This window comes from Macrobrachium rosenbergii, chromosome 20 (genome assembly GCF_040412425.1).
Source record: "Macrobrachium rosenbergii isolate ZJJX-2024 chromosome 20, ASM4041242v1, whole genome shotgun sequence".
Classification (NCBI taxonomy): Eukaryota; Metazoa; Arthropoda; class Malacostraca; order Decapoda; family Palaemonidae; genus Macrobrachium; species Macrobrachium rosenbergii.
This window is the reverse complement of record NC_089760.1, coordinates 17,112,501-17,135,497: the sequence shown is the minus strand read 5'-3', so window position 1 is coordinate 17,135,497 and position 22,997 is coordinate 17,112,501. Positions and strand designations below refer to the sequence as shown.

Below are 22,997 nucleotides of genomic sequence, written 5' to 3'. Positions count from 1 at the left end.
CTTGAGGTTTTTCTGTTACAGATGTTTCTGAACATCAAAAATTACTTGTTAACAAATTCATTACTTCACCATAGCCTTTCAATACATCATGTGCAAATTTAGCTTTAACATGAACTATTTGTGCGTAACTTACAGATGCCACACATCATTTTACTTTTAGAACAATGGGATGATCAGGTGAATCAGGAAAGATGACACATGACTGGTCCCTAAGGAGGAGAGTAATTCTGTTAGAAAGTAATAGTCTTATATTGAAAAAATTAATTTTGTTTGTAAAATTACCTTGTCTCAACACAACCCATCACTTAAGATATCCTTCATACTGACTTAGACAGGAGGCATGCTGAGCTTCTGACATTCTGAAAAGGTGAAAAGGACTTGAAGAGGTGAGAGAACTCAGGAGGCAAATATACATAGAGAAACTCAATACTCTGGGAGAAACAGGAAATATAAAAATGGACTGGAACAGACAGAACATTGGAAAATGTAAGAACTTGGTGTGAAAGCCCAAACAAGAAGTGCACTATCCTTTTGAAAAGAAGCCAAGTCTAGTTCTTATCTTTTATGATATGAGGCAGCAATACTCCCCAATACACTTTCAAGGAACGACAGTCCTGTGAGCAAAGCGAGTGGGCCTTGCTGACTTAGTGGGAGGGTTTCCAGAGAAACACAAGAGGAAGAGCAGGGAGCAGGGGTACTAAGTGTGCGCAGAAAGACCTACACCAGCCCTTCCAACAGTTGACTGGTCACCCTCAGGTGGACAAATGCTGTTTCATCCAAGAGACCAGGAAGAGCACCGACTGGAAGTTCTGTGGGATCTGTAAATGGGCAGCCTTCTTAGACTCCTCCTCAACTACTTCCTACAAGACAAAAACTAGGAGGGTGTTCAGGAAGAGTGTGATGAAGGGGAGGAGAAGGAGGAGGAAGGAAACCACCTGTGCTTCCTCCCCTTCCCCCTAGACCATGTCCTACTCTCCTCTGAGGAAGAAGCAGTATTCAGTGCACTGGGAATCTTCTGTGGGAAGGAAGATCACTAATGGAATCTAAACAAGTTGAGCTCCTACTGGCTGAAGCAATAGCAGATGTAGCAGTCGACTTAGTATGGTCAGGTGATTCCCCCTCCCGTATTGCTCCACCACCTCCTGCACAAACCTGCTCTTGCCTGAGGGGGGGGTGTACTTAGTGTGGTGTAGGGAAGCATTGGGTGACAAGCAGGAAATGGTAGGCTAACTCTTCAAACCTACGGCCTTTGCCATAACTTCCCAACAGCAGCAAATTTTCACCTACAACAGAGTATTTGACAGTGGGATCCAGAAAAAGGCAAGAGGAAGAACAGGAGTTACCTCTCTTGTTCAAGACAAGTGAGGCCAGAACAGGGATACTGAATGTGCTCAGAGACCTATACCAGCCCAGTTAACTGTTGAGTGGTCACCCTCAGGTGGCCAAATACTGCTGCATCCAAAAGACTGAGAAGAGCACTCACTGGAAGTTCTGCAAAATCTAATAGTGGGAGGTCTTTTTAGAACCCTCCTCAACTAAGTACTACTCCCTACGGAATAAAGATGAGGAGGGGACGAAGGTCCTCTAACTGCTAGCACCCTTCATACTTATGAATGACATTATAAAATGGTAAAAAAAAAATAAAATTCGTACGTTCCCTAGGAGGGGTAAGTTCCATTTAAAAAACATGGAGTACATCACATATATACAGTACCTACAGTCCCTTGTGTGTGGTGATACAATACATGGGTATTAACCTGGTACGTACCCACCTTCATGGCACCTCCAGGATGCAGAAGCTCAATGGGACGCCATGTTTAGTATTATCCCCTCGGAATCAATGATATTGTTTATTAGTATACAGAAATGGGTGTATATAATACTTTGATCCCCGAGGGGCCAGTACTAAACACGGCATCCCATTGAGCCTCCACCATGTTTAATACTAGCAACTCGGAGGCGACGCATAGGTGGCTACATACCGGGTTAATACCCAGTACATGATCCTGAATCTGTAGTTTGGGTATTCTGCTTTTAGAGAGCAAATATATATATATATATATATATATATATATATATATATATATATATATATATATATATATATATAATGTATGTATATATATATTTTATATATATATATATATATATATATATATATATATATATATATATATATATATATATATAAATACACACACATATTGTTGGTGTGTATTTGTTAGTTTTTATTAGACTAATGCAGAGCCAAGTTGTTCTTACGTCTGTTTATTTGCACAGGGGTATGCTTCATTCATTGCAAGGTTAGGTTGGGCAAGCCTACCATTGGCTCAACACAGATTCTGGGTAATCATTAATTTACTTGTAATCAGCCAGTCTCCAATAAAAAAAATGGTAGAGAACCAAGTTTCCTTAAAAAAAAAAAAAGAAGACTACTGTCCGCAGATGGAAGCAGCAAAAGTACCAAATGAATTCAACCAAAGAGCAATGGTGGCGCCAGTGCTGGATTTTGGCGGAAATTTGTCCGAGAAACGGATGATGACTTCACACTTCGAAGAAAACGGCGGAAGTTTTGAGACGAAAAACGAGCAGCACTGGACTGGTGCTGCTCTAGTTTTCGTCTACTGTGTACTCCACAAGCCGTCTATTTCTCTCCCATTCTTCAAAAACTGCAGACCAGATTGTAAGTATAGTAATCACACAGTTCAGACCGCTTACAAATCGTCAGCCGAAATTACGCAATTAAACTGCAGTTTACATAAGTTTCAGGCCAACTGACAGTTTTAAATTATTACCAGAGCGAATATATACAAGCTACGTCACTTCCAGAACGCCATGTTTATTTACATTTAGGGCAAGGTGCACAGCGCTCCAAACTATGATGGCCATGTCCAAACGTCCTCGGGGCGCAACCATCAGCTTGGAGGGTGATGGCAAAGCCTATAAATACTTTTTTGGTGATGGTAGGCTCTGACACGACTTAATTTTCCCAAATTAGTGCAACTTCCTTGACAGTGACAGCCTATTGTTCAGCCTATGATTGTAACAACGACGAGGTGTGTGAAAAACAGATCCCCAGTCTGCTTGTCAGCACTCGGCAGCAACATTCTGTCTCAACTGCTGGGCAAAGAAGTTGAGAAGCGGGTACCCTCCTAATAGGTCGTGCTCTGTCCAGCTCATCAAGACGGAAGTCTCATGAATTCCATTATCCGTCTCTATCTTCGCTCAGGCTCTACCACTATTTCAAATTCAAGACCTGGAAAATGCTTACTCAAAGACAAAAAAGAACAGAAAAGCAAAGATACTTGAGCATCTATAGTGTGCCCATGTACTTGTGATTGTGTATATTTTACATAATGTATTTTTTTAATCACCACTGTTATATGGGTTTATTTATGTGATCATAATTTCAGTCAACATTGGATGTATACATAAATAATAAATTTATTGGCCCCGTCAATGCTCTACAGATTGAGATCTATTTCATTCAGGTGCAGATTTCAACAGACAATCTAGTATGTCCTACATACTACATCATGTACATGTTGTCATAAGTGTCTGTGTTATAGTAGATAATGCCACAGTGCATCCGCCTTGCAGTAGAGCTTTATTGTTGAAATATTTATATCTACTGGGCTAGTTATTGTATTATCTGTATAACTGTAAGTGATTGTGATTGTAAGAAAATGGGAAAAGCATAACTATCGTACATTAATTATATAAAACATAGTTGGCTGTCGTGTAAATAAGTGTACGATGCTCAAATTATTGTTGTATGTGTATAATAGTAAATGATTTTAATGAAATATTGCTGTTTTTAATAACAGTTAAAAAAGCTAAGAATGCTGAATTTATCCCAGAGTAATGATATAAAAGAAATTGCATTTAAGTAAGGGTTGAAGGTTTGACCCATTTCTGTAGCCATAGTTTGGTTAGGTGTAAGCTGTCAGCTGAGGAGGTTGACCGCCATAACATGGTGTCATATGAATTGTCGACGTAGCTGTTTAAATAAATGTCACTGATACTGCGCGCGTGCATATTTTCATTATTACTGCAGTGTGTGTGTTGAAAGAGCAACAGTATTTAGGTTGTGATTGCTCTTTAGGTCAGGAAAATGTAGTATGAGTGATGGTGAGGCTTCTGACTGGCTCTGTCATGCATTCAAATATTGTCTGTTCCACACAAAAGTACAGTAAAGTAATGTATGTCTGTCCTTTCAACCCATCATAACGTCGGAAATATGTATATATAGCTTAAATATGCGGTCTACAGTGCTCTAAGCAGAGCCTGTATATATTGGCTTTGCGCTAAGCTAATAGTTATGCCCTAAGGTCGTTTAGAATGCAGTTCACCTTGCCGTAAATGTGAACAAACATGGCGTCCTGCTATAATCCAATGGGAAGCCTGGAAGTGACGCGGCACATATATAGGCTCTGCTGTTACATCATGGCTCGCCAGGTCAGTCACTTCACCATTTGCTCTTTTAACCGGGTGCCGAAAAACATACAGCCTATCCCTCAAATCCATTCATAACTCATATGAGAGGTCCTTGATATTCACCATTATCTTCTGACTCAAAACCTGGGATGAATGTGAAATAAGATAAAATGATGTTGGAAAATGTAGTCCCTTTAGCAATTTTCGTCCTTGACCGATGAAGCGATAAACCTTTCTCCTAAGGCAAGGTCTTTCAGATGTACTCAGGAGGATGAGACGTCAAGACAAGCGATGGCTAATTTGCTAGATTATTCTGGCCTTGTGCCAACACGGGATTGCTGGGACAATCTGCTAAAAATTAAATCTTACAAGGTATATCATATTTTATGGAAAGGTGCAAGACTGAAAGATATCACCGCCATGACAAGCTTTGTTAACATGATATTTTTTTGTATATAATGATTTGATCTGCTGCCTTTTCAATAAGAATTTAATAAGTCGCAATTCTACTCCACAATTCCATTATTTATTAGCTGTGGCGGGTGTGGTACACGTACACCTCACTACTGGATAGTCATTCAGCAGTGGGGCCAGCCTGTTTCAGCCACCTTCGTCCGAGCTTTTTATTTTATATTATTGTATAGAATGGGTAACCAGTATTTTATACTATATAAATACACACACACACACACACACACACACACATATATATATATATATATATATATATATATATATATATATATAATGTATGTATGTATATTACAGGATGTAAACAAACATAATCAACTTATTTATTCTTTATTATAGTGGTGATTTTATTTTAAAGTATAAATATACAGTAAAGTATATAATGGTATTTCTGAGACATGTTTTTTATACAGTAGTTGTGAATACAAATGTACATGATATAAACAAGTGTCAACTTATGTGCTCTTCAAAAGGTCATGTCAGAATTGAAAGCAATTACATATAACATAAAAAAAACTTATCCGCTAATTTCAACTGAAATAAGATACTGTTTTTAGGGTGAAGTTTTCTAGAAAAGGTCTTTGCCATCGACATTTTACTTTTGAGGAAAAGACGCCGTAAAATGTTTACTTGATGTGAGGAGCCCTATAACGGCAAAGAACTGCTTAATGAACATTTTAATAACTACAGGTACAGTTAATCATATTTTTAAGTAAAATCCGGTGCAAAAGTACAAAATATTCGTGATCTACAAAATATATCGTGTAGCTCGGAAAGCCTGAACATAACTTTTTACCTATTAAACTCAAGCTTTCATATGCCATAAAAGTTCTCTGTTATGAAATTAGTGAAAAACAGAATTATGAATACTCCCGGAGGACACTGCAAAATCTGAGAACGTGGTGGTTTAATTCAAGTGCTCTAAGACGTTATTGACACAACACAGGGAAGAAGTAAATTATTATTTCTTTAGTCCAGCATATTTTAAATACCTTCACCATAAGTCAATAACAATGATAATATCAGCGATGAGTAAGCATTGTTCAGTGGTGATAAATTCAGAGGATCTTTATTTACAAAAGTGAGGTATAGATTTCATTCGTACTTTTGGTATTCTTTCATGTTACATCGCAAATTTTGTTGAATTTTCGAAAAAAAAATTAATATCTTGCATCGATCATCTCGGTAGTGGTTTAATATGGTACTTATAAAGCTTTGCAAGTAACAGAGAAAATGGCAATAATAATCAAAGAAAACTCAGGTCATTTTAGAATGATAAACTAGCAATTTCCCGATTAATCTGCAAGTTTTGAGCCAAGGTTTGATTTGAATCGATATTCAAGCCGTGCGACATAGCAAAAGTATTTTTCGCCTCATCCAAATGCGAAAAATTGTACCCTTTTCAAGTTGCATTATAGCAACAGGATGCTCACATTCCTGTCTATGAGGTGCTAATAGATATCAGTCTGGTATCATTCTGAAAGCATTCAAATACCATAGATACAATTCTACTATGTTAATTTGATAAGGTTTGTTTACCACCTGAAACCAGCAGTGGAGATTAAGTAGCATTACTCATGGAATTAATATATTGATAAGTTTTATACTCTACAGCCATCAGGGTTTGAAATAGGTTTTCTCGGAATAAAAATGAACAAAGTCATAACATCCAGTAAAACTAAGGTAACGTGAAAAAACTTCCATTGACAACTGGTAATGCAAACATACAATGGCAATAAGCCAGTGCATTTATAACACTGACATAATCATACAGTTCAGATGCGTCCTGTTAGCCATATCATGCATTCTTGGAGATGGAGATGATATTCGTTTTGCAGGCAACTGTTTTCTTACCAAGGTTACCCAGAAGTTTTGGCTTTATAGCCAACCCGTGCGCATCTGGCCTGTTACTTGGGATTTCCCTCCTAAATCGGGAGTGTGTTTTGAAGCATCATGCCCAGGTGCTGGGGAAGATGACTTAGGAGGTGGTGGCTTAGGAGATGATGAAGGCACTTTTGGAGGGGGCTGGCTTGGTGGTTGGCTTGGTGGTTTACTAGGTGCTGGCGTGGATGGCGTAACACTGACCCTAGGAGGGGCAGTTGGTGGTGGTTGGGATGGTGGTGGCGATATCGATCTGGCTGGTGTTGATGGATGGATCTTAGCAGGTGGTGGCCTAATGCTAGGGGGTGGTGACTGAGGAGGAGCACCTCCCTGCTTGAAGGCAGCTGGTACCACAACCTTTCCTGGGGCTGGTGCTGTACTTTTTGGAGGTGGAGGTGCTGAAGATGGAGGAGGACTGGATACTTTTTTAGGCGGTGGTGGAGATTTTGCAGAAGGGGTGGTCTTGGGAGCACTAGGTGGTTCTTTAGGTGGAGGAGGAGCGCTAGCTGCTGGCTTGGGAGTAGGTTTTGGTGTAGTAGGCTGAGGTGATGGTGTTCTAGAATTGAATGGTTTATTGGCAGCCTCTTGTTTCTTCTCAACTTCAAGTTTTTTATTTTCTGCTGCTGCTTTTTGCTGAGCTACAACATTCTTCTGCTTCTCCTTCTCTTTCTTGAGCGTTGCAACTTTGAATTTAGCATAAGCCACACGAGTTGTTGGTGTGTGTGACTCCAGATTGGGGTTATATTCTGCAATGTTATCTGGATTCATGCTCTGCAAGAGTTTCTCATTTTCATATTGGATACGTCTCTTGATGGAAGTTTGAGATCTTCTGAGACTGGTCTCTGAGGAACCAATCTGATCCCTACGCAGAGATGCTCTGGAGACCTTTGCATTCCAGTCTTCCTTCTTCTTCTTGCCCATTGCTCGCGCTAACTTTCCGAATATGTTCTTAGGCTTCTTTTCACTTGTGAGAATTTCTGTCATAAGCCCTTCAACCATACCAATGTTGAAACCTTTCATCAGTCGACGCTCCATAGCTCGACCCTTCTTGCCCACAACCGCTGCGGAGGACGAGTTTGTTAGTACTCACGATTAACATCTTCAATTAAAATGCAAGCATTAATTTTCACTATTAGTCTACATACATTCAAGTCCGATGCACACACCATGACATCCCTTAATTTTACCACGGAACTTTTGGAAATGTTAACCAATCACTAGATGTATGTTACCAAAAATGGATATAACGGTTTTTAAGTTTCTTAAGGGGAAAGAAAGGCAAACAAACAAAATTACTTAACACTATGAATAAGTACATTGACTTTTAAACTAATTTTTAAGTATTGATCTCAAAAAGCCATACAAACAAAAACACGAAAATAAAATTCATATTCCTTTTGTTTAGGGATTATATACTTATACTTCCTCTATTTGGACCTATCGTATATTACACCTCTTCCAGTATAGGGGTACATGTATGGGTGAAAAAAAAACGCTCATAAACACATGACTTTCCTAATAAAAGCAAGAAAAGAAAGGAACAAGTGGCACTTAACCCTTAAAGGGGTGATAGACCGCCCTCCTAAAAATGTGAGATTATGGGAGACTTGTAACATGCACAGGTAGAATAGAAACCTTGGTATTAGAGAGAGAGTCACCGAATCAATGGCTAACTGACCGTTTTTTTTTCTTTCTTCCTTTCCACAGACTAAAATGTGATAAGTGGCTGTCTGGCTGGCGTTATGAGACCGCCTAAGAGGAGGAGCACCTTTTTCTCTGAGATCAATATACCACTGCCAGAAATAGTACCAGTAGAAAAGAGACAAAACGAAACCTTGTAGCGGAGAAGTGGATCTATCCAAAAGGTGGGAATGTTGTCATTTATCAGTCAAATTAGTTTGATTCATTTCTGTTAGGAAAGGTTGTCAAATAAGAAGTACCCTCGCCCCCCCAAGAAAAAACAAGAATGGATAAGGCCAATATCAAGATGTAGTAAGGGATGAAAATCAAAACGACCAGTTTCTTTTTTTTTCTGAAACAGTTATAGCTACTTTGAACTATGTGATCTCAAGACTAGTGTGAAGTAATGTGAACGCATAATGTTGATAAAATAGGAGATTGTTCATCATAGGATGTTAGATTGGAAAATAAGGCGAAAGATAGGTGGAAAATGTGTCTCTGAGGCAAAGAGCTTAGTCAAGTTCAAACATTTCAGTTCAGGCTTGCTCTCAAGATCAGATATGACCAAGCGTGAAAGTGATGGCAAAATTAATAGTTGATGTGTGGGATCTTAGGGATAAATTATTGATAATGAAGAGGAAAAGTGTAGGTGGGGCGAACCCAACCTCTAAGAACACCCCTAGAGATGGGAAGGGAGCAGTCGTTGCTTCCACAACAACAGATCAAAAGCAATTGAGTAAAATGCCATAAAAAAGAACACAGAAAAAAGGTGTAAAGCGATAAACAAGAAGTTTGACGGAAGGGTCCTTACTAAAAATATCTTGATAGATATCAAAGGAGAGAAAGATTATTCTTCAGATTTCATCACCGAGTTAGGAAAGAAGGTTCTAAATGGATCTAGCACTGAATATAGTGCATGAATTATTTCTTAATCAATGGAAATCTTACCAGTCATAATTTTGCATTAATAACTCGGCGTAAATTTTTCCCGTTTTTAATTCATTGCCGTGATTAATGAAATTAAATCCCTACGTTATTCAAGACAGAAGCACATAAGCCAGTCACATCACATCTCTCTCTCTCTCTCTCTCTCTCTCTCTCTCTCTCTCTCACATTCCAAGTCCATATCCCTTTACTTACTTGAATCCTCAGCGTTGACCATTGACGTATTCATACCATTGTTCTTCAAGATGTCGATCAACTCGTATCTGTAAATAGATCAGTCATTTGGATTATAGAACAATAAGAAAAGATTTTGTTTCTTTCATTATCTGAGACAAGAGTAGAAATTTGTATAATAATGGTGGGGCTAATTAACAAAAACGTTAATTAAACCATCTTGCGACAACCTCTGTGGTAATTAATATAATTATATATATATATATATATAATATATATATATATATATATATGTGTGTGTGTGTGTGTATATATATATATATATGTATGTATGTATGTATGTATGTATATTAACTACACAGAGATTGTCGCAAGGTGTTAAAAGATATCGAAACGACTCGCGAGATACCGCCGGAAAATGTCACTCTTATCAACACCAATATCCAAAGGTATTCTTTGGACATTGACCAATACCAGACGCTTCCAGCTTGCGCAAGTGTCAAGACCTACCTGAAAGTGGAAATATCTTGCTTGACTTCATTGATGTCATCTTCTGTGACGCCCTTCTCATCGGCTTTGCGTTGTTGTTCAGTGATATAACGACGAACCAAGAGCCTCATGATATTCTGATGTCTGGTTTCAAATCGCTTCTTGGACTGAAATAAAAGGAAATGGACAACTCTTTTATGCTAGGTGTGGCTTGACTTCTTTATACTTGAAATTGAGATGACTGAGGTATTGCAGATTGTATGATATAAAATTTGTGTCTCAAAGCTTTAAGTTATAACATTCAACCTGAAAGAAACGGGCCGAGAAATTCTGTGAGGAATGATGATGATGATGACAAGAAAGGCCCCTCGGTAGTCATACTCCGAACAACGTACAGCATATTGTTCTAGTAAATAGCTTGCCCCTTCTTACCTTTTCCTTGAAGGAACCTCTGACTTTCTTGCCAGTTACACCCAGCGCCCTCATGATGCCTTTAGGTGTGGGTATGACATTGAAAGGTGGGGGAACGGTGGCGCCACCTTCAAAGTAACTCAGCCACAAATTCGTTCGAGCAAACTTCCATTCAGTGTCTGAACGCTCCTGTTTAATGCAAGACGAATTGGTCAATAAAGATAGAAAATCGCCTTTTTGCTTCAAAGGATTCCTGGTAAACACTATAAAAATCAATGTTTATAAAGATAGTAGTTCTTTGTATGGAAACATCACAAGAAAAGTCGTCAAAACCCTAATGTATGGATGAAAAATAAACAAACATCACTTACTGGATGTTTAACGAAACCTGAGTTATAAACAGCTATGATCTAATTTAGTATATTAAATGTAGACTGGTATCTTTAAACTTTCATATTGGCAACACGATATGAGTGTGTATGAAACACGTTAAACAGTGTATTTATGCACTGTGAGTGATAATAATGTGGTTTTGATTTTTAGTTTGTAGTAGCCATGGCATTGAAAACCTGCATTAATATAGGCTTAACTGCGATATTTATTATTTTCCAATAGTGCAACATAGAAAAACAGTATGAACAAGATCTGAAATGGAATGAGTTATATCCATGTCAGGTGTGACAGAAAATATTAATTTCCACATAAACCTTCCTGAAGGAAAACCTACGACTGAAAGTATTTACGGTGAAGAGGCTTCTTTTGAAAATGCTAAGATTTTTGTTTTCAAAATTTAATCACTCGAAAGGAAAATTAATTAGAAATAAGTTGGAAGTCCTTCAGTCTGTCATCGAAAAGTTTTCTGAGAACACGAACGTTGGCCTCTGGAAACGAAGGTTCCACGAGATTATCTTTTAACGATTATGATTTTTTTTAAGCAGAAGTTGATGAAGAATGGTACCTGAGGCCTCAGCAAGATCGAAAGAAAGCGACAGACCTTTCTATTGAGCTGAAAGCGGGAAAGTTATATGGAGAAATGAAAAATATAAGAAGATATATGAATTTGCTTGCTAGGAGAAAACAAAAATAGATAAACTGCAGCAAATGGAGGATGTGAACGCAGGATCGAACTTCGAAGAAAGAAAGCGACTGACCTTCACATTGAAAGTGGATTATGTGAAAGACGGCTGCATAGACGATCAGAGAAAGTAGAAGAGATGAATCATCAAGTCATCAAATATATACGTGAAATTTAATGGGGTTGCGTAACTTATCATAGAATAGGTCTGTCAAAGTATCCATTGATTTTGCTTCTTCATTTAATCTGGAAACAACTTCATACATTTTCGATGTAGCACCCCTATTGCAGTAAGCCGAATCCTCTCAATGGTTTCAAACTGAATTTTTCGATGTGGCTGATGTGACTGTTCTCTTCAATATGGTTTCCTTCGATTCCTTCTTCAGTCTATAAATAAAATAGTTTAAAACTTGAGGTGTTCTGATTATGGAATGCACTTTTACCAAAGTGTCATACGTTGTTGACTAATTTTGCAGTGATGTTAATCTTGCGATATAGAATGTGCAGAAAAATATAGGAATTAGAAAAATTACAGAAAAATGCTGTTCACGCTGACTTACCAAATCTTGCCTATTAACCAGATTTGAAAGAACATGAAATTTCAAAGCGTTATATTAATAAAGAACTCTCCTTTCCAAGGCCCCAAGCATGCTTTTTGGTTGTCAACGGCTGATTATCTGGCTTGCGGATAGAAGACTTTAAATGCATCATCTTTCGATATTTTCTGAAGTGCCTGATGCATTTTCCAGGAACTGGAAGTTATCATAATTGACATGCACAGAGCATTCCAGCGAGTGATGTATAAAGCTTCAAGTGGGCATATATGTAAACTAACGTTTGCCTTGGAAAAATGGGAATCCTTGGATGCAGTGTGCTAAGTCCCCTACACAGTATTATTCGTGCTGCTTTAGATACGTTAACTGCACATAGGTCTGAATTAAAAATGTTTTTATACAATAGTTTCGAGAAGTGATCAGCTTTACTTCTAATTCGCTTCAGTAAAGGATGCATTCATCAATGTATAGATGAAAAGCAGATGGTCTGAGTCACCATTATCTTCTTAAATGCTGAACTAGAATGACGCAACAGTCATAATTATCATCACCTATCATTCTGCATCCGAAGAATGACTGAAGCCAATACTAATCCATGCCACACAGGCTGTTTCTTGTACAGTTACTACTATCTCTCGTGTCAAGTCAAGTCTCCGCGTGTGGTGTCCTTATACAGGCTTCCTATGAACTCTTGTTTCCGTTGCACTCCCGACTCTCTCCGCTTAAGTGATCTCCCTGCGGCTTGTCCTCAGTGCAGGTTACATTTGTCTTGTCCATTGTGTACCTATGGTATCCAGATGTGTACTTCCAGTGCAAAATGACTCTGTTATCTAGAGATAGCCCTCCATCTCCCTTTGGTAGTCTCTGGAAGTCACCAACATCGATGAGGCAAGTATGTTTTTTTTCAGAGTTCTCTTTACATGCTGAACCACAATGAGACAAGCATTTTTTTTAGAGTTCTCTTTACATGCTGAAACAAAATGAGACAAGCATTTTCTTTTTCAGAGTTCTCTTTACATGCTGAAACAAAATGGCTTTCACAACTCTATTTTCTTAAAGCATCGGGTTCGCACCTGCAATACTGAACAGGATTTATGCCATATAATATTTTTGACTTTGCTACTGATACAGATGAGATTTGGTCGTCACACAGATTTTGACTACAACCTTGGACCGTCCTGCTCTTAATTCCCGCTGAATCTGAAGGGGAAGTGAAGTAAATTAATAGTGATTGTTTTAAAATTTTGAAACGATTCATAACCTGGTGACCACTCGCAGCTAACAGCTTGATAAAGGAAATTGTCTCTTAATTTTTATCACGGCAGCCTTGCTGTAAATAATATTAAGGACCACTTTCCTTCTGATGAGAACTAACTTATCAGTCATTCTTATTTATCCCTTCACTTGTTAGTGATATGGTTACATCCAGGTCGATAAAAACCTCAACATTTCTTACTTCGCTTATTTCATTCATCAGTTTATAATCCCCGAGCAAGCCAATGGATATAGGAGACAATATCTCCTTGAAGAACACTGAACTTGACCTCGAGGGGCTAAGAAAGCCAACTATCAATCATTATCCAAGAAAATGCTTCTTCATGCAAATTCATTATTCAGTCATCTTTGGGGGGAAACACGTAGCTTTTCCGGGTATATTTCAAAAGTGCTTTGTGGGAAACAGCCTGCAACGCAAAATGTGAGTGGAATTCTCATGTTCTTTTTTCTTGGATATTTTAGCAATCATTCCTGCCTCTTTCACTCCCAGGGTGAGCTTTTAGAACAATAGATAGATATATTTGACGTTCATCAGCTTCTGCCGTTATTATGCAGGGCAGTGTCAGTCAACCCTGGTGTTATCAGGTTCTTTAGTGCCTTTATTGTACCTTGCACTTTGCTTAGTAATTTTCAGTAGTTTCGAGATCTTTTTAAGCTTTGAGGATATCTTCCGTCTCTGGTGTTCGTTTAATCTTGATGAATTGAAAGTTGTCTTTTCTTATAATTGCAATGCTAAGGGGCAACCATAAGCAACTCTAACAAAAAGTTCGAACATAAATTTTGTTTAATTTTTATGATTTCCTTAAATCGATTATGGGAATGCTGAAGGCAAATCCACATTTTGAGCTTATCGTCGATACTGGAATACTGTGGTGTATAGTACAAACGCAAATGGTGTAGACCAGATTAGAACCGAAAAGTGATGGAAAAAAATGGAGATAGCCCCGACTAAAGCGGTACACATGAACCTAGAAATATGAAAGATTACAGAATACAGGGAAATGGAAATAACGAAAGAATTCCAAAGCCTGGCATAGCTGCCACAGAGGAACAGAAGCATTAATCGAAACTAGCAATGGAAGGCCGTTGACTTCCACAAACTCAGTTTGGGAAGTGGCGGCTTAGCACCGCGTCACACTGACACCTGAGAGGGAAGATTCTCGCCTTCACATTAACGGAAGTGTCTGAAATGAATGCTACTGGAAAGCCACCGAGGATACGTCTTAGCAGAAAGAAAGGTCGGTGAGGATAGAGTGTTGATTACGTGAACTGCCTTATATTCAGTCCTGTTCAGAGGGAAGACAAAGGAAGGACCATCCCAAATATCCGACCAGTATGCTGAACGGCAACGGGTAAAGCCACAAAGCTTTTGCCATTGTGATAAGAAAATAAAGTAAAGAAATAAGACCAAATACCAATTTTTGGTCGTATTTCTATGATTCATAACAGTGCAACCAATCTGAAGGCAAATTTTTAGCAACCTGAACAGTAAAAATACACTTTTTTCCTTTCAACCGTTGATACCTGCCGCATCTTGCGATTGTTTCTTAACTTCTTTCCTCCATGCATAATAATGGCATCATAACCACAATTTCATGCTGAGCTCTAATGAACATTACGTTTATGTAGACGTTGGAAGTATATCATTATCTTTCATTTCACTCTCGTCATAATTTCTGAGTGCTGCATTTTAGTGGTAATTTAAAGATAAATCCAGGTCAAGTTATGTCGAGTTGACATTACTCTTTACAAAGAATCCGGATGACTTAGTGAAGAAAATAGTCATGCAGGAAACAAGGCAGAAGTAAAAGAAGAAATAATGGAAGTACTGTCAAATGCTTCCCCACGAGCGAAATCTGCCAAACGATATGAGTGCAGTACAGCCTGACAGTCACAAACATAACTGTGAGAAAGAACTAAATATCTGGGGTAGATGGTAAAAAGACCCAGCTGATTAACATTTACCTCAGTCGCGACGTTCATACCAGGGTCTCCCGGTTTTTTCTTTGGAACGTGACCCTTCCAAGATCGAACCGTAAAGTTTCAGAATGAATGAAGATGAGCAAATAAATTTCGCTAGAGATTATTAACCATCAAAATCTTCCAGAGAGCAAAGAAGTAGAGCCGTTTTAACAGAACAGAGGCTGTAAAGAAAGCTGTGAAATATTCAGGATGCAAAGATCATAATTGTTTGTAAAAGATTTTTGCACAGATCAATTTGACTTGGGTATAAAAATAACTTTCTAAGTAAGTGATCTTTCTTGAATTCATACGACAGTGATAAAGACCGCACTGAAGGCCTGTGTACCACGAAAATCCACTTTCCCTCCCAATTACTTTTACATATATTTTCGAAGAGAGCTGAACACCAACTTTGAGTGTCATCTCATATACAGTATCTGTCATATATGAGTCAGTGAAAAACACAAACTAATTAGTGCGTATGCTCACGGAAGCATCATCTGTGGGTTGGAAATGTCCACTTTTTGTCCATCATTATTTTTGCAATATTTTGACATTAAGTAAATAATAAGTATAAAAGTAATTTGGATGCTAGAGTTGGGAAAATGCAATTGTCTTTGTTAATATTATGCTTTAAGAGCGTTCACTAAAAAAAAATTAACAGTTTCAAGAATATATCCTGTTGAAGAATATATATATGCATATATGTAAATATATACCTTATATATATACATATATATATATATATATATATATATATATAAATTGTATAATTTTCAGTTTAATATGCGCTTCGGATATTGATAAATCAAATACGCACGAACATGCTTGGTATATTCATGTTGTCTTTGATTTATTGATATCCGAGACCCTTACATTAACTCTGGTATTTTTTTTTAGCGGGGCGGGGGCGGTTGTCTCACTTCGTTCCTTTTTGTCTATGGAATGGATTGAGGTGATGGTGGGGGTGGGGGTGTTAGCATAGAATTGTTTGCTCTGGTAAGCTTTGTCAGTATATTTTCATACGAAGGAGATATTGATAGAATCTGAAAAGTATAGTCTTCGTAAGTAACATATAAAAAGTCATGTTTGGAACACTATACTCTTTATTCAGAGTTTTCCGTCAGGAAGGCATATGTGTAAATAATAATAATAATAATAATAATAATAATAATAATAATAATAATAATAATAATAATAACAACATGGAAATTTTTCAGAACATCGCAGTACATAAAATGGAACAGAAATTAGATAGCAAGCCAAACTTCAACACAGTTAATGTCCCATAAATCTGAATTTGACCAAGAAAGAGTAATGTCTCTTACCAAATTAGATTCAGTGAACATTATTGCAGTACCTCAGAGTTACTCAAAAAGAAGCAACAAACAGAATCATCTTAAAAATATCCTGTTCAAACCGGTGGTTTGAAACAGCAGCAGATCTGGCGGATAATAAACACTGCAGATGAAGACTTTATTGTCACAATAATTAGTCTTAGGAGAAGATGGTGGGTTTTTCTACTAAAATCTTGTGTGTAATTTGTCTTTATACCTTTAAATATTCCGTGATGATAATAATTCACGTGAAAAGTACGTTTTTTCAAAGAGGTAATTTATGGGAAAATAAGATTTAGGCCAACAGGGACATAAAAATGCAGCTGTGTATGATTATTGAGGATGTTACTGGGACCAACCTAACCAATCGAGTCATGCATTCACTGTCATATGTATGTATGTATGTATATGTATATATATATATATATATATATATATATATATATATATATATATATATATATATATATATATGTACATATACATATAATTGAATATGACTCGATATATATATATATTTATACACATATATATATATATACATACTGTTTATATATATATTTACATATATGTATATGTGTGTGTATGTATGTATGTATGTATGTATGTATGTATGCCATGTATGCTATTCGAATTAGATAGTTCAATGATCGTTTAACGATCGCGGACAAATAGTTTTTCGCAACCGTATAGAGGAAAAAATTAGATACGACCGAATTGTACACATGAGTAATTTCGCTACACCAGGTATCAAAAGTTTTGCCGTGACAAATTTTAATACGTGCTGCTCGGTTGATTTATTAAGATGATCTGTCACCAACGACGCAATATAAAGAAATCAACACCAGGAGGTTAGGCTGTCTGAAAAGATAGCGTTCTCTACTTGCGTTATCCATGCTCGCAAATGAAAGCCACTTTTCCCTGCTCTGTGTGCCTCATTATTACAGTGAACCAAATTAATCTCAAAATATGTGTGTAAACAGTGTTTTACCATACAGTTCTGTAATGAAATGCAAGGTAACCTAAGGAAAGCCACGGTCGTTAAATGAATATAGGTCTACGTTGTAAATTCCACACTCGAAGACATTAATTTTGTGCATTTGCTTGCCCATTTATTGGAAAAGCAGCTTTCATCCGCAATGGGATAGATGGCTCAAGGACGTGTTTCTTTTAAGACACCTCTCCACGAAAGCATTTGCAACAGAAGGCTAACTAAGTCTCAGCAGCAATCTGCAACGATGCGTTTATCTTGTGCCATTGGTGGCCTCTGAGCGGCCTCTTCTCCGATCCACACAAGAAGCATTACAGTACCACAAATGAACGAGGTCCAAGTCTCGGTTTGTTTTTACTTCGCCGGAGCCCAATTGTTTCAAGTCTTGATTGAATCGGGCCAATGGCGTTTTTACTGGTGTAAATTTATGATAACCAAGCTATTTAATGAAAGCTGTTCTACACAAAAACCCTGTGACTTCAAACACCACGGTTATCACATCCATATTTTTAAGAATTGTCTTTGAAGGAATTTCAATGAAATTCCTTGGTATTTTCTCGTTGCACGAATTGGAAAGCAAATGATCAAAAGATTATTAACAGCCGTTGATAAATTTTTGATGGATATTAGCATTTCTTAGAAATGAGAGTGTTTCTGCATCTGTATCATTTCATCAGATCATTCTGAAAGCAAAACTAGTATTTTTCTCTTATTTTCTTATAAGACTGGTTTTAACTTTGAGCATTAGGATTTAACTATCTTAGGTCTTTGTTTACATTTATCTAAGAGTTAGGACAATTTGCTTCTAAATATTAAATATATTACTTAATGCAATGCTCTTGTTCTCTTTACTTGCAAGGTACTTCGGAACCGATGTCATCAAACTAGTTTCCTTATTTCTCAATATAATTAACTTCTCGCGGGGCATATTTGACAATCCCAAGAGGCCATTGTCTTCCCACTGAGAATGGGTCAAAAACAATTCTAGAAGTATGGATGTCATAATCAGATACATGAACGCAACTGTAGCAGCAAGAAGGAATCAAAGCAAGAGAGCAAACCAGCATTTGCATAGTACACTAAAAGAATTTTAGTACTTGCATGCTGAGAGAGGTCTCGCCATCGTACTGGGAGACACTTCCAGAAATACAATGCCTGAGCATTCTATTTCATCAGCATTACCAACGACAACAACAAACAAACAACGGGTGGTGACAAAAGCAAACAACAACAGCGACAACAGGGAAACGTGAATGTTAAAACCCACCGAGATCGCGTTATATGAGTTTGACATCATAGCAATGAGGAGATTGAGCAGCACAATGATGTTTATCATCGAGTATGAACCGAACATCAACATAGCCCAGAATCTCGTGAAGCTCCCAACACCCGTGAGTTCAAAGGCGTCTAAATCCACCAAACCAAAAGAAGCCCAGAACAGAGACTGGGAGGTCTCAAACAAGCTGCGGAGGGAATATGAAAATCATCAGTTAAACTTTTAAAATTATTGTCAGCCAAGAAAGTCCTAGAAGGGGTCACTGAAATCGTCTTTTTTTTTTTTTTTTTTTATTTCGAGTGAACCCTTTTTGGACTTTCCGCAATGAGGATCTCTTAAGGTATCTGAATGAATTCAAACTTACCGAGATGTTGTTGTAGGAGTTTGACATCATAGCAATCAAGAGATTGAGCAGCACAATCACATTGATAACATTGTAGGAACCAAACATCAACATAGCCCAGAACCGCGTGAAACTTCCCAGTCCAGTCAGCTCGAAGACGTCCAATTCAACAAGACCAAAAGAGGCCCAGAATAAGGACTGGGATGTTTCGAAAAGGCTGATGATCATCATCAAAGTAAAAATAAGGATTAATTCCCGTACCATTTCCACTCAAGTGCTTTTTTTGAAAATTATTTGCACGATTGACAATATATTTTTCTCCCTTCATAACTAAAAAAACTATGATAGTATTTCTTGAATAAAAAGAATAAATTTTATTTCTTGTAAAATATATAAGGAGAGTTTTAGAAAGAAAAACTGACGTTTGAAGCTAGTAATGATTAAGGAAAATAAAAACATCAACAAATTTGGAGCTACAAGTAAAATTTGGCTATTTTCCAAATCTAATTGACAAGATGAATAGGTAGCAGATAGAACTGAAGATACTAACTTAGCAAATCGTCTCCAAATGAAACAAGCCTGTTCCTCGTTGTCATAATCCGGCATCCCCCCTGGTAAGTGATAGCACTTGTTCATCTCCAGTTCCGCGTAGTACCACATAAGCTGGTTCAGACCTAGGAAGCAGAGCAGAGAGGAAACCCTGGTTAGAATTAGTCTCATTTTATCCAGTTGCCTGAACTCTCCCTTCTTTTGTAAACTCATGCTGACATCTTTAAGAAAATAGTATCATTAACTAAATTATAAGAACTGGGTTAGTCCATTTAATGTTTATTTCCTAGACATAATTGCGATGTAAAATCTGACCGTTGCTTTATTATCAGACAAGACAAGCGCAGAGCTAAATTACGTCCTTTACCAAGACAATTAATGCTTTCACGTAGGAATTAAATTCTTTAGTGGTTTGGCACACTTCATATTTTACTTTTCAAAATATTTACGAATCCCCACAATACTAACCACAACCAAAGGCGAAGAGTACGAGAGTGTACAAGAAGAAGAATTTCAGAATATCGAAGATCATACGACCAAGAGAGATCTGAAGAGGACCCAGATGGGGGTTGATGCTGAAGATATGCACTAGCTTCAAGAAACTGCAGGAAAACGAGAAGAAATGTCACTCAGACTATATTGCATATGCATTACACACATAAAGCAAATACACACGTTTAAGTATTAATATACCTCTACCTTGCACACGCTCTCTTGCTTTCTAGGTATTCCTCTTTTCCTTCCTCTCGACACTTCTGAGATGTACACTCTTTCGCCTACCCATCACATTCCATTCTTTTCACATGATCAGACCATCTCCTAACACTCTGGGCCATCCTGTCACTTACGCTAACCAATTTACCACTTCTGAGTATCTCAACATTTCTCACTCTTTCAGTTTTTCTTATACAGAAGATACTACATAAATAATTCATCTATATAGCCTCCACCTCCTTCCACTTATTCGCCATGAACTTATCACAAGTTCACACAAAGCTATTTTTAATTGTTTTGCGTTTTCCATCATGTTGAGACTATCTATCAAAAAATAAAAAAAATAAATAAATAAAAACATCGTTGAACAAGTGATCATAAACAGGATTAGGTGACTGCCCAAGAACTGAAGTATCCTGCCCACCTACCTGAAGATCATAGCGGCACCAAAGCAGCCCTCGGAAATGAGCATGGGGTCGAAAGAATGCCAAGTCTCTCGAGGGTAGTAGGGCCACATGCCTCTCCACAAGTCCCTCTGCACGATGATGAAGGCAGTCGTGCGAAGGAGAATCCAGGCCATGAAGAAAGAGTTGGTGACGAAATCGATGATGTTCCATAAATCTTTTATGTATTCCAGCATGCCGTCGTTCCATAAGGATTTGATTTCAGCCCATATAAGACCTGGAATACAAACAGGTTAGAAACTGAGTGAAGAGATGGTTGCAGAATCCAGAGATCATTACTTGATGTAGTGTGTTGTCATTTACCTCCAGGTACTCTGTGACTATACATCAGAGAGCATAAGAATAATGAATTGATAAATAAGAATGAGAAATATAATCACAAGCTACACAAAACAAATTCTGTTTTTAGGACACACTGTAATTCTCCACAAAGGCACTGGAACATCAGGTACAGTATTAGGACTCGTTAGCAACTGAACCAATCCTTAAAATAAATAAATAAATAAATAACGTGGGGATCCGAGCTAAAATAAAGACTCACCAAATTTAGAGTTAAAATACATGGGTTGTTAAAGAAATAAGTGGTAAAATTTCCAAAGTGCACACAGGAGTGGTTTGTCAAAGAGATTTTTTTTCTGAAATTTGATGTTTCTAAAGATTCTGTGCTTTCTTTCTTCTTACACCACTTTCTTATGTTTTATAGATATAAAAATGTGCCAGAAAAACCACATTTCAACGGGGATACATTTTAACCTAACCTTTTGTGACCTAGCCTAACCTAGGGCGCCAGGTCCTAACATGACAAGAGGCCTGAACCCAACTAACTGACCCTGAGCGCCGTAATCATATAGACATGTAAGAATGCGTCCTAGAGATTTTAATCAATAAATTCTCGAATATATCGCTTAGTAATAATTTACAGTGATAATGCAGAAAAAAACCCCGTTCTTAAAATGTCCTTCAATAACCATCCCATTAATGGTATATCAAGAATTTTCGTTGTCTGTAGTAACGAAATTGAACAAAGTCAGTAGATGTTAGACTTGGTGTCATCAGATGCTAAAGCGCAGGAGTAACTTACTAAAAACATACATCACGATGAACAATTCCACCAAACCGGGCAATGATCCACGTTCCCTGATCTTCCAGTCTTCCAGGAGCGAACGCAACCAAGCGTTCCCAAACCACTCGATGAGGAGGTACTCGATTCTTTGGGACGCCAGAGCCAGCAACACTGTCAAGCGAACACGAGGAAAATCAGGCATTCCAGAATATCGCAAATGTAGCAATTTAGCAGTTGATTATTCTAAATTCTAGCATGGAGATGATGCCCATTCAAATCCACTTTAAGAAGAGAAAACAAAAACGTACACATTAACAAAGAATAGATAAGAATGCTTACTTAGGAAGAACATGTACGAAGCGCAGTGAGAGATGAATTTGACGAACGGTTTCTTCATGAACTTGCCCTTGTCGCTATTGGGGCTGATCATGTAGCACACGGACAGGAGCGGGAACATGCAGCCTAATTTGGCAACCTGTACGCATTGACCGATGAAGGGCAGGCGACGGAATCCAGGCAGGCCGTCGTACCAAATGGCTCCGAGATACTGCTGGACGTTGGGATGAGCCACGAACTGTTTGTTGGAAAGTAAATTCGTGAGTGGGAAATAATATTGGCGTTCTAATGAATGTTGTAGAGGGGTTAGCGTGACACACACACACACACACACACACACACACACACACACACATACATATATATATATATATATATATATATATATATATATATATATATATATATATATATATATATATATATATATATATATATACCTATCATTGCTATGAAACATATCTTCCCGTCAGATAAGAAGTTTGAGTCATGAGTAGATTTTTGCATTTAACAAACCTCCGCCATTCCAAAGGTCACACTATACAGTGGTTAAACATTATGTCAAATGAA

General features: G+C 37.7%; 1 protein-coding gene and 1 long non-coding RNA gene across 3 annotated transcripts in view; one reads left to right on the top strand and one right to left on the bottom strand.

Moving 5' to 3' along the window:
* Positions 1-2,545: 2,545 nt before the first annotated feature.
* The window catches only part of LOC136849096 (uncharacterized), a 35,880-nt gene continuing 15,428 nt past the window's right edge, over positions 2,546-22,997 (top strand). The window contains exons 1-2 of the long non-coding RNA XR_010856235.1: positions 2,546-2,683; positions 8,497-8,654. This is a non-coding gene — a long non-coding RNA (uncharacterized lncRNA). The remainder of the gene's footprint in view (positions 2,684-8,496; positions 8,655-22,997) is intronic.
* The window catches only part of trp (transient receptor potential), a 31,190-nt gene continuing 13,417 nt past the window's right edge, over positions 5,225-22,997 (bottom strand). Inside the window, exons 9-18 of one of the 2 annotated variants that reach the window (XM_067122039.1) lie at positions 22,431-22,665; positions 22,110-22,262; positions 20,993-21,245; positions 20,319-20,452; positions 19,852-19,975; positions 18,950-19,145; positions 10,510-10,677; positions 10,099-10,244; positions 9,610-9,677; positions 5,225-7,850 (exon numbers count right to left, since the gene is read on the bottom strand). In XM_067122039.1, the coding sequence (XP_066978140.1) occupies positions 6,787-7,850; positions 9,610-9,677; positions 10,099-10,244; positions 10,510-10,677; positions 18,950-19,145; positions 19,852-19,975; positions 20,319-20,452; positions 20,993-21,245; positions 22,110-22,262; positions 22,431-22,665 (2,541 nt within the window). In that variant the 3' untranslated portion in view covers positions 5,225-6,786. Of the gene's footprint in view, positions 7,851-9,609; positions 9,678-10,098; positions 10,245-10,509; positions 10,678-18,949; positions 19,146-19,322; positions 19,519-19,851; positions 19,976-20,318; positions 20,453-20,992; positions 21,246-22,109; positions 22,263-22,430; positions 22,666-22,997 lie in introns of both variants that reach the window. The other variant, XM_067122040.1, reaches the window with a different exon arrangement.